Genomic DNA, 12578 nt, shown 5'->3' with positions numbered 1-12578 from the left:
AACGGTCACAGGTGTTCATTAAAGGGAGACCACTCTTCGCAAACTGTAAGAATAATGTGCACTTATAATGCGCTAGCCTCCATGTAGTATTTCATGGAGACGCCTCGTATGACAGGGGTAGGTTCCTTTAGACCGTTCCCACCTGGAATCACGGATTGAAGCAGATTGGTCTACATGTCATGTTGTGTTTCCTACAGAAGGACCGGGATGTTTTGCAATCACACTTCCGTTATATACCGCCTCCGTAAAACAAACCATTCTGACAATCTGACAAACACTCAGAAGACGTTTCGTCATCTAGAAGCTTGCGCGACAGAGTCCACCATCAACCTCAAGAGAAGTATCGGTTTTGGTTGTTGTACTTGGCAATATGCCAGCTATATGACGGCGTTCTGTGACTACCCGGCATGGACCAGTCAGTCCAGTGATTGATGTTGTGCTCAACGATCACATCGGGGTATGTTGAGGCGCGATCAACCAATTCACCGAGCCTGAACACCCGATCCATTTGGTCTCCAGAATAGGGCCGGAGAGGACAAAGGAGGACTTGGGAGGACCAGAGAGGACTGATCGAGGACATACACATAAAGCTTGTTGACAAGACATTTCAACCCATACATGACACTTATCACAATTATGAACGTGTTAATGAACCCAAGAAATGGTATCATCGCTTTTATCTGAAAAACTTAAAAACAATGATAAGTCGTGTCACAACTGACAAATCACGTGTACTATTTAGTCGACACCTCTATGATCGTACACCAGAGTTTATCATTAAAATCAAACCGGGATTTAAATCACTTTAAATTTTTAAAATTTTCCTGAACAAAAAGACGGACGCATAATGGACTCAAATACCACTACCCTGCTACAGTTACAGAAATGAAAGATCAGTTTCAGGTGCGCCGCGACCATAAACCCGCCTTTGTGGTGTGCGTGTATATGCGTTACGTCATTGTCTATACAATACATCACGTGACACGTGACATCAGCTGTCGACAGTCATCAACTCAACCAGAAGCAGACAGGCTAAGAAGAGGTGCAACAAAATGTGTCTTAATAAACTTCTCACAATACATAGGGTTGTATATTAAGGAAATTTATTTTTAAACAAAGTAAACTAAACTACGAACACCGATACACTGGTTACCAGATATCACAAACAATCCAGCATACGTAATTATTTTCTAATGATTATCATTACCTATCTCGTGTTTCTTGCATTGTTTGTTTGTTGTTTAACGCCGCCCTCAGCAATATTCCAGCTATATGATGGCGGTCTGAAAATAATCGATTACAGGACCAGACAATCCTGTGATGGATATCATGAGCATCGATCCACGCAATTGGGATACGATGACATGCATCAACCAAGTTAGCGAGCCTGACCACTCGATCCCGTTAGTCGCCTGTTTCGACAAGGATGGGTTGCTGAAGATCTGTAGGGGTCCAATACCGAATAACGTTCATATAGACAACGTAAATTTTACAAATTAATTAATTATTCAAATAATGTGATTAAAATATATAAATAAAGTTCCATATTTCCGAGTCCGTGAATGGGTAGACCAATCACCTTAATCCCCCGACACACCCATTACAACCCGGGGACAGGTAACCAAGCAGCGCCTGTGAGACTGGTAACCCAACCCCACAGCCCGCTCCGACCACTCTATTGTGACGGCGTTGTGAGCTGTACGGCAGTGATCTAAGTGACTGCATCAGACACGGACGGAGTACGGGCCGGGTGGCGATATCTCAATCTAGGATTATACCCGGGCTGATGAAAATGGCATCTCTACTGTGTGAGACGGTGTTGGTCTTCCTCGCCTTGATACCAGGTTCGTGGTGTTTTGTTTATCGTTGTTTATCAATGTTTATTATTCCTAATATCAACCAGGTTGTAGGTTTCAGTGACAGTCGCGGTACGACGTCCTATCAACATATCATACTACACATACCACGATACGTATAGTAATTTACTGAACTGTGCACTCATACAAATATGACGGCTGGTGACGTGCGTTGAGGTTGTGAAACGCAGAGAATGTGTGTATCTTCACCAGGATAACAGACGACTGTCAACATTTAACCCGACAGTAACATGACCTATATATATTATTCACAGTCCACATGAAATACCGATTACGTCACCTGTAAAATGTTTAATATTTTAACTTTCTCCTTTTTAAAAGTTGTCTTTAAAGGAAATATGTCCCTTACTGTTATACCGGCCTCGTTATAGCGCTAAACTCTTCTATATAACCTGAATGCAATTGTTTCCTATTGTGTTAGGGCAGTGATAGGGAACGGGTAACCGGTTTCGCTGTAGGCGAGGCCCTGTGCCGACGTTCTTGACTCACATCTACACCGCCCTGTTGTCGGGGTCCAGTTATCGGTGTATACATGCCATCTTACCCACACGGTTCGGTTTATAGGGTGCGCACACTTCAGAGTGCGTGTTTTACACACACTACAGCAATAACTGCCACGAATCGTGATTCCCCCGTGACGGCTGTCAGCGCCTCGACGTGTAGGGGATCCGTCACGGTGGACTAAACAAGGAAGGAGTCCATTCACTAACGCGCGTAGACTTGCGTGACACCACCTACTGATATACTCCGAGTCTTGTTTGCAGTGCTGACACGATCGTTGTGAGCTTTACCCCGACAACGAAATACAACTGAAATATTTCAACCACATTGGCAATTGTTTTCTCACACAAGAATAGTAATCGTTCGTGAAACACGTGCTGTGATGTTTGTGTAATAATATTGTGGATTTATGACGATGAACATGTGTTTGTCTGCAAGTACTGTATATATCTAGGTACCAATGAATGAGTGAATGTTTAAGTATATACCTGACAATGTGTTTGTCTGCAAGTACTGTATATATCTAGGTACCAATGAATGAGTGAATGTTTAAGTATATACCTGACAATGTGTTTGTCTGCAAGTACTGTATATATCTAGGTACCAATGAATGAGTGAATGTTTAAGTATATACCTGACAATGTGTTTGTCTGCAAGTACTGTATATATCTACCAGTGAATGAGGAATTGTTATGTATTTACCCGACAATATGTAGGAAACAATACCAAGCCCTGATTTGACAAGAGACCCGTAGTCTGTGTATAATTAGTCTATGGGTCACATGGAATTTTCCTATTGATGCCACGGACTTACCACTCCGATGCCGCAGTTGTTATTTGCCCTCATAAACCACGTTTCCTTTGATACATATAGACGTGTTTGATGAAGCGCGACCACTACAAAGACGTTTTAAGATAAAGGATCATTGCCCGCGGCGGGTATTTGACAGACATTCCTGCATAACAAGTCCTTACTTGACCTCTGAGTCCATGCACCTAACTGTTTACAACCTACCAATATCTGAAAACCATTGTTTAATTATTATGAGGACACCTTCAGTCAAACCCATATTACATTCATTGTATTGTCCTAAACCAATGTATGTACATCTATTTTGTACATATAAGTAAGTACTCTTATATATTCCCATGTAAAAAATCAATAACAAAGTATGAGATATATTTTTCAATGTGTGATATCTTGTTTGAAATTGATACGAAATATTTCAATTTTGTCATAGAGCACAATCACGTACACATTCCACTCCCGGGAGGTTTACATTGCTTATCTATGAGAAAGTCACATTGGTGACAAGCCAGGAGATGTTCGTCCACAGCATGATCAAAAGCTGACCTACATATACACTATTAGGGCTGTAGATCCGACCGATCGGGTTCTGACAGACGGCCGTGGTTTAGCCGTCCCCTCCACCGCGACCTGTACGCCCAAATGACGGTACACACTTCATATACTTGTGTACACAACATGATTAGAGCTTTCAAAGCTTCACCGGGCGTGATATATAAATTTTCATGTCCTGAAATATGATCCTTTGAACAAATATAGGGATGAATCTATAGACAAATGCCTCCTGAGTCCGCTAGCATCTTGTCTCTGCAGGAAGACCAGTACCGGGTAGAAACGTACCCTGAGTGTATTTCATGACAACATATTCAGCGTACCTCGTCTAGGTCATGGCCTGTTGTGTTCGACTTCCAAGGAATAGACGTGATAATGAAATGATTTCTTATACACTAAAATAAATGATGACAATTCGAGAAGATATATTTTACATCAAAATAGTCAACTTTGATAGTAAGCATTGTTTCCGGCGACCATTAGCTGGTGATGAAGACAATGCTGCCCTTTTCTTTACAGTATCAAGTGATAACGTTGACATATACCTTCCTACCGAAACCACGATGTAGTCTGAGTTGTGTGTTTACTTAGGAAATTAACAACCAGTGGGAGTTGTTTATCGCGCAATAAAACACTACAGGGAGAATAAACCATGATGTTGAGATATCAACATTTTGCACTCCTCTTTAAGGATGTCAATAAATTGTACTTGACGAACAAGGCTGGTATTATGGAGTTACATTTTGGCTGGACTAACGGGTCTATGCATAGTCCAATCAAAATCTCGCAACGAAATCGAAATCCTAAACTGTCGTGCAGATTTCGGTCGATAGCAGGATTTGCAAAGCATGTGCACCGCCAACTCATTGTCAACATATATTTTCCAAACCTTTTCAAGATTTCAATCCAGGTACTCGCTTGATTTGATGCACTTCGCGATGTAAGACCCGTTTTATCACAATATAGATCTTGATTATCGATCAGATCGTCTTGACTGTAAGTCGCCATTTTGATTGACACAAATGCGAGTGATGGAATCGGATTGGTCAATAGGAGAGGCTTAGAAGGGACATAACTCATAATAGCCACTGGTGGCGACACGATCGAGCCCAGGAATTCCAGCCTAGTTCGGCAAGAGTGGAAACTGGACTTTTAAAGTCAGTTAACTATCTTGCATCGGGAAGACGGTCCGACCTCGGCAACTCCATTTCCTGAACAGCGGGGTTAAGTTTGGTATTCTCAAACTTTTCATGTCGATTATCTTCACCTTTTCTCCCAATACCGATTGTCATATCTCTCCCACTTTCGGGTGCAATTGCGTTTATCAGCGCTGTCCAGCTATATCTATGGGGAACAACTCAATGGACATGTCCCTCTCAAAAATAACGTCATCCTCATCTAGACGCGAGGACATGTTCAAATCTCCAGATATGACTTCATGATAGAACAATGTGTTATCGTGTTATAAACCGCGCTTCGTTCTTCATTGTTCTTTGCGATTTATCGTGCACAATGAAAGTCGATAACATTCAATTCATGATCATGGCTGTATATAACTACGCAGAATATAATGGATCCAAAGCATGCCCTATATACTCATTAGACTATACTGGATCCAAAGCATGCCCTATATACTCATTAGACTATACTGTATCCAAAGCATGCCCTATATACTTCTAAGACTATACTGGATCCAAAGCATGCCCTATATACTCATTAGACTATATTGGATCCAAAGCATGCCCTATATACGTCTAAGACTATACTGGATCCTAAACATGCCCTATATACTTCTAAGACTATAGTGGATCCAAAGCATGCCCTATATACTTCTAAGACTATAGTGGATCCAAAGCATGCCCTATATACTTCTTAGACTATAGTGGATCCTAAGCATGCCCTATATACTTCTAAGACTATAGTGGATCCTAAGCATGCCCTATATACTTCTTAGACTATAGTAGATCCTAAGCATGCCCTATATACTTCTTAGACTATAGTGGATCCTAAGCATGCCCTAGATACTTCTAAGACACAGACACACTAGACTCTAGATCGGGTGGCCCACTGGCCCAGGTTAACGGGATCCGCTGATCGTAGGTTTGAATGCGATCCTTGGTCGGATATCATCATTCGTGTCTGCTTTGATACATAATGTTGCTTTCACGTAAACAGTTCAGAGGACGATGATACGTACTGACTACTGAGACTGTGTCAATACTGTAGAAACGACACATGGAGACACGTGTCAGTTGAGCTCCGCAAACAATATGTCCCCCAGCAACGTGCGTGTAACATGTAGTATTTAATTCCTGATGTGGTCCGCCTGGATGTTCCTGGAACATTGTTAAAAGCGTTGTTACACATAACTTACATCTAGCGTATACAAAACAACAAGGACGTTCGCTGAGTGCGCAGTGCGATTAGCAATAAAATTCCGATACGTTTAAGGGTATTTTTCATATACTGACCGCGACAAATATTGAAACAGTGACAAACGTTCCATCGCGCGGGTTAGAAGTTATTTTCTCAATGCTAAAGTATTTCTAGGCCTATATGACAGATCATATATGATTCATGGGGTGAGTATGTGATGGGAGCGTATGTCATTGTCAGTAGCAACGATTGTTAACCTTTACCTGTAGTCCATACCCATCCTCAACTCCTAATCTCCTTGTTGGTATTATTTTATCATAAACGACTACCCACGGCAAGAGCAAATATATGATAAAACTAGCTTTCCTTAAGAACGTTGTCAGCTTCAACGCACTGAACACATGAACGGATTCCCCATGTCGGTGACCAACTATAAGTTGTCTCCAACCTGCACGCACGACGGGTGTTAGATGCAACGTGGCGTAAATATCCCGCTGCAGCGTCAACACCGGGTGTCATGTCAGTAGTGTGACGTCATTCCGGAATTAGGTTTGTTGATTCCACTTTCTGTGTTGTTTGAGTTTGTCCCAGTGCTCCTCCACACGTCTGACGGACGTGGCAGTGATGGACTGGATCAGACTGCGGTGTAAGGAGTTGTGGAATGTCATGTGCCTGTGCCCGGAGGAAATAAGGCATATTTGTAATGTGATTGCCCTGATATTGACGTTTCACTGAAGCTATGTATGGTTTCGTTCAGATGTTTGAACGTCATATGGGACATTATACAGTATAATGTAATGTGACCTCACACGCTGCATCATACTACCGTAAAATACTGCATCACCGGGGCCTTTCAATACCGTAAATTATATAATAAGCCACATCACCGTGGATTCACCGAGGCCTTATAATACCCTGATATGCTGCCTCACCGCGGCCTCAGAATACCGTAACGTGCTGTACCAGTCTCGTCACACCATACGGTGATGTGGCTTCTCTCTATCGTAATCTGCTGAAGTACCCCAGAACAACCCCAGCAGATCGCCAGAGACAGCGCCGAGATGACAGACATCACTATGTTGCCCCTTATTGTACGTGGAATACCTTCAACATTTAGAAAGATTATATGCTGTCAGTGCACCCTTTATGAAAGACAAAATAATGACTCCAACGTCCCCACAATGCGGCACAATGCGCAGCTATTGGCGGCCAGCAGGCTCCTCGAATTCGCTACGCCTTTGTTCAGCCACAACCAGGAAGCGCAGCCCTATCTGTTCGCGTAACCTGATTCAGTTCCCTGTTGGCCCTGACAATAGCTGGGCGAAGGTAAGCTTGACTGCCCCCAACTACTGTGCAAGATATACATTTTTAAAACCCTGAACAAATACTCCAGAAACTCGTTTGGCTGCCACTTACTGTGTCCTGCGGTGAACGTCATATGCCCGTGCCATGTGGTTTATGCACTTGTCAATCACGTGGTCAAACCCGGGCACCTTTCTAATTGTCAATCTCAGGCACCTGTCAAGTTGTCTGACCCGGGCACCTTTCTAGTTGTCAATCTCGGGCACCTGTCAAGTTGTCAGACCCGGGCACCTTTCTAGTTGTAAATTCCGGGCACCTGTCAAGTTATCTGACCCGGGCACCTTTCTAGTTGTCAATCTCGGGCACCTGTCAAGTTGTCTGACCCGGGCACCTTTCTAGTTGTCAATCTCGGGCACCTGTCAAGTTATCTGATCCGGGCACCTTTCTAGTTGTCAATCTCGGGCACCTGTCAAGTTGTCTGACCCGGGCACCTTTCTAGTTGTCAATCTCGGGCACCTGTCAAGTTGTCTGACCCGGGCACCTTTCTAGTTGTCAATCTCGGGCACCTGTCTTGTTGTCAGACCCGCGCACCTTTCTAGTTGTAAATCTCGGGCACCTGTCTTGTTGTCAGACCCGCGCACCTTCCTACTGGTCATACATGGGCACTTTTCTACTGGTCAGACCCGGGCACCCTTCTACTGGTCAGACCCGGGCACCCTTCTACTGGTCAGACCCTGGCACCTGCCTTGTTGTCAGACCCGGGCACCTTTCTACTGGTCAGACCCGTGCACCTTTCTACTGGTCAGACCTGGGCACCTTTCTACTGGTCAGACCCGGGCACCTTTCTAGTTATAAATCTCGTGCACCTGTCTTGTTGTCAGACCCGGGCACCTTTCTACTGGTCAGACCCGGGTACTTATCTAGTTGTCAGACCTAGGAACCTGTCTTATTGTCAGACCGGGGCACCTTTCTACTGGTCAGACCCGGGCACCTGTCTTATTGTCAGACAGGGGCACCTTTCTACTGGTCAGACCCGGGCACCTGTCGTATTGTCAGACACGCGCACCTTTCTACTGGTCAGACCCGGGCACCTGTCAAGTTGTCAGACCTGGGCACCTCTCAAGGTGTCAGACCCGGGTACCTTTCTAGTTGTAAATCTCGGGCACCTGTATTGTTGTCAGACCCTGGCACCTGTTTAGGTATCAGACCCGGGCGCCTTTCCAGTGGTCAGACCCGGGCACCTTTCTAGTGGTCAGACCCAGGTAGTATCTAGTTGTCAGACCTCGGAACCTGTCTTGTGGTCAGACCTCACCAGTATAACACACACCGAAAGACGTTATTATCCTGATTATTATGCACACATCGTGTTGGTGTCATACGAGGTATCATTTCAAATCCCGACACACCTTCATCACAACATCCACCCAATATTAGTACTCCAACACGTTATATGAGATATGCGTCTGTGGAAACTAATATAGGTACGTGTATCGCATAACATCTCAAAGCAGGCCACACACGTGGGGTCCTATGGCAACTAGTACTCAGGCTGCTGGTGCAAGATTTCGTTGTCCTCGGACAGTATCTCGAAGGGTAAGGCTTTCTTACGTAACTTTCTAGTTGTCAATCTCGGGTACCTGTCAAGTTGTCAGACCCGGGCACCAGGAATGCGCTGTTTCAATCCCAACAGATGTTTAAAGCTGATCATAGACGTTTGAATCAATGGTTAACATGTACGTGCCAGGCGCCATGACGGTGGCGAGTACACGTCTCCTTGCCATACGTCCCCAAGGACGTCATCTCTGTCGAGTTTCGTGATTCAACACTGTAACGACCTTGCTGCTAAACATGGGTAGGTTACGACATGCACACATGTTTAATGTTGACGTCGTCACTGTCAAGTACGCGTCGGAAGACCTGTGGTGTCGGATTATGCATGACTGGTTGTTTTGACGGGTATGGCATGTACATGTAGGATTGACCTGCAGACAACGATCTGTCATAGATCGGGATCCGGGTGACATATCCTGTTTGACTGCACAGAATTATTAAGGGCTATAGTTAACACCTGCAGTTTATGACCTTAGGTAACACCTCTTCTTACCACTGCCTGCTTTCGCGGTGTCAATTAGGCAGGTAAATGATCGTGATAAAACATAAGAGAATTGCTTGTCCAAACTCGTCCGATACTGATAGACAACTTGTCAAGATGTCAGCAACAATTTCTGATTGCCAAGACTTGAATAACGTTAGAAAACTTCACCAAGCTATCGATCTGGCTACTTATGATGGAAGACGGGACGCTCCTAGAAACGCAAACCTTTGCTTCATTAATATTTCACCATGGAGAAGACATTAGTGTACCTAGTTTGTGTGCTCACTGACACTCTGACAGCTGGAGACATACAGACAGACACATTGGACCTCTTTAATCTGGTTATTTCTGTGTAATGACTGGATGAACGAGTACGTAGAAATATCTCTTCAGTTTCACATGGAGGTGGCTTGAATTACGGGGTGTGCGGACAAACAGGTTTTTACTGTTCTGATTGGCTTGACCAGCGTCGGTCAGCAGGTCAGCAGGTCAGATAGTATGCGACGGATTAATTTTTCAGTAAACCCTTGAAGACATACATCCGCTTCCTAGTCCAGTGGATAGGGCGTCTGCCGGATCGATCCCCGGTATCGTCATACCATCAAAACATGGTGCTTGTTGTTACTTTGCCTGGCAGTAAGGAGATAAGACAAGGACTGGTTGGCTTGGAGGCAGACAACTGTGTCTGTAACATCCATGTGGAACTGCAGTTCACCCTGAAATATGTTTAGATCCTAAACACAAACCTAAACACGTTCCTTGTCCGTATATTTTGACGTGCTTAGGGTCTAAATGTGTGAAAGATCCTACACTTGTTTAGCAATAATACCATTAATGTGTATTCCGTTTAGGATTTTAACACATCACATGTCTTGTATGTGTATTTTGATCACGAGTTCACAGTGTTGAAGGCAGAAGGCGCAGCGCACGCACCTCTGTGTATGCCGTATGGTCAAATATGGTATATCTACAAAGAAGAACGAAGCGTTGTTTATTTCACGATAAAACATTCTTCTATCATGACGTCATTTCTGGGGATTCGAATATGCATTTGCAAGTTGATGACGTCATATATGGAACGACGTCAGTTTTAGGAGGGAAGTGTCCAGTAAGTTGCTCCCCATAGATGCAGCTGGGCTACGCAGATAAACGCAGCGGCCGAGCGATCTCATCCCAAACAGGTGGAGATATGACAAGCGGTGTCAGGAGAAATGGTACAAGTAATCAACGTGAGGATTGTGAGAATATGCGGGAAATACCAAACCAAACCATTCTATTCAGGGAGTCATCATTATCAAAATTTTGGTAAATATTTGTAAAGCCTGTACATTTTATCAACGTTGTTAAACAGTGTGGATAAGATTGATATCTCATTTAAGAAATAAACGACTCCTGATCGTTGTTCATCGTACAAGAAAACACTGCAGGTAGAATAAACTACTCGGGGATGCACACCTCATGTATGCAAATACAACAATACATCGTTGTAATCCTGCAGCCAGACAAATACAACAATACATCATTGTAATCCTGCAGCCAGACAAATACAACAATACATCATTGTAATCCTGAAGCCAGACAGATAGAACAATACATCATTGTAATCCTGAAGCCAGACAGATACAACAATACATCATTGTAATCCTGAAGCCAGACAGATACAACAATACATCATTGTAATCCTGCAGCCAGACAGATACAACAATACATCATTGTAATCCTGCATCGAGACAAATACAACAATACATCATTGTGATCCTGCAGCCAGACAGATACAACAATACATCATTGTAATCCTGCAGCCAGACAGATACAACAATACATCATTGTAATCCTGCAGCCAGACAGATACAACAATACATCATTGTAATCCTGCAGCCAGACAAATACAACAATACATCATTGTAATCCTGAAGCCAGACAGATACAACAATACATCATTGTAATCCTGCAGCCAGACAAATACAACAATACATCATTGTAATCATGCAGCCAGACAAATACAACAATACATCATTGTAATCCTGAAGCCAGATAGATACAACAATACATCATTGTAATCCTGAAGCCAGACAGATACAACAATACATCATTGTAATCCTGCAGGCAGACAGATACAACAATACATCATTGTAATCCTGAAGCCAGACAGATACAACAATACATCATTGTAATCCTGAAGCCAGACAAATACAACAATACATCATTGTAATCCTGCTGCCAGACAAATACAACAATACATCATTGTAATTCTGCAGCCAGACAGATAGAACAATACATCATTGTATTCCTGAAGCCAGACAGATACAACAATACATCATTGTAATCCTGCAGCCAGACAGATACAACAATACATCATTGTAATCCTGAAGCCAGACAGATACAACAATACATCATTGTATTCCTGAAGCCAGATAGATACAACAATACATCATTGTAATCCTGCTGCCAGACAAATACAACAATACATCATTGTAATTCTGCAGCCAGACAGATAGAACAATACATCATTGTATTCCTGAAGCCAGACAGATACAACAATACATCATTGTAATCCTGCAACCAGACAGATACAAAAATACAGCCTAGTATCGGGGTATTGCCAGTTGACAGTAGGAGTGCCCGTACGTCACTAGTCAGGTTACCGTAGTTTCAGCAATATCCCTTTCCTATTACTTAATCGCAACTGATTTGTTTTAAAATGCTGTAATTAATAGAGGATTAATCATTGATTTTCTCGTTCAGGTTGACACTGGCATTGTTAATATCATAAACAACAAAATACGAGGTTTGATTGATCATCAGCCTCAGAGGGAAGGAATTGCGAAATAGTGAAATCCTTTGTTGTGGCCATCACATGATAGGGGTCATAGGGGTATATCAGCAAAACGTGAGGCATTTGATAAATTGCCAAGCCTGGTGTCGATGAAAATAATAACTTAATACTATCACCCTTGTTAAAGTCTCAACATGTAATTGCCGTGAATAATATACTAGCTACGAGGGGGGTGGGTGAGTTGGTCGAGGCGGTTAAATAGATGGGGTAGTAATCGGTCCAGTAATACGT

The 12578-nt window shown here is 43.2% G+C and overlaps 1 protein-coding gene across 1 annotated transcript in view; it reads left to right on the top strand.

The window, feature by feature from the left end:
- Positions 1-1623: 1623 nt before the first annotated feature.
- LOC139469386 (uncharacterized) overlaps positions 1624-12578 on the top strand; it is a 29022-nt gene continuing 18067 nt past the window's right edge. The window contains exon 1 of the mRNA XM_071251549.1: positions 1624-1844. Coding sequence (XP_071107650.1) covers positions 1787-1844 — 58 coding nt within the window. The 5' untranslated portion in view covers positions 1624-1786. The remainder of the gene's footprint in view (positions 1845-12578) is intronic.

The sequence above is a fragment of the Haliotis cracherodii genome, unplaced genomic scaffold (assembly GCF_022045235.1).
Source record: "Haliotis cracherodii isolate W230 unplaced genomic scaffold, xgHalCrac1.p SCAF_2, whole genome shotgun sequence".
Taxonomy (NCBI): Eukaryota; Metazoa; Mollusca; class Gastropoda; order Lepetellida; family Haliotidae; genus Haliotis; species Haliotis cracherodii.
The sequence above is the reverse complement of the archived record's forward strand: the minus strand, read 5'-3'. Positions and strand labels throughout refer to the sequence as shown.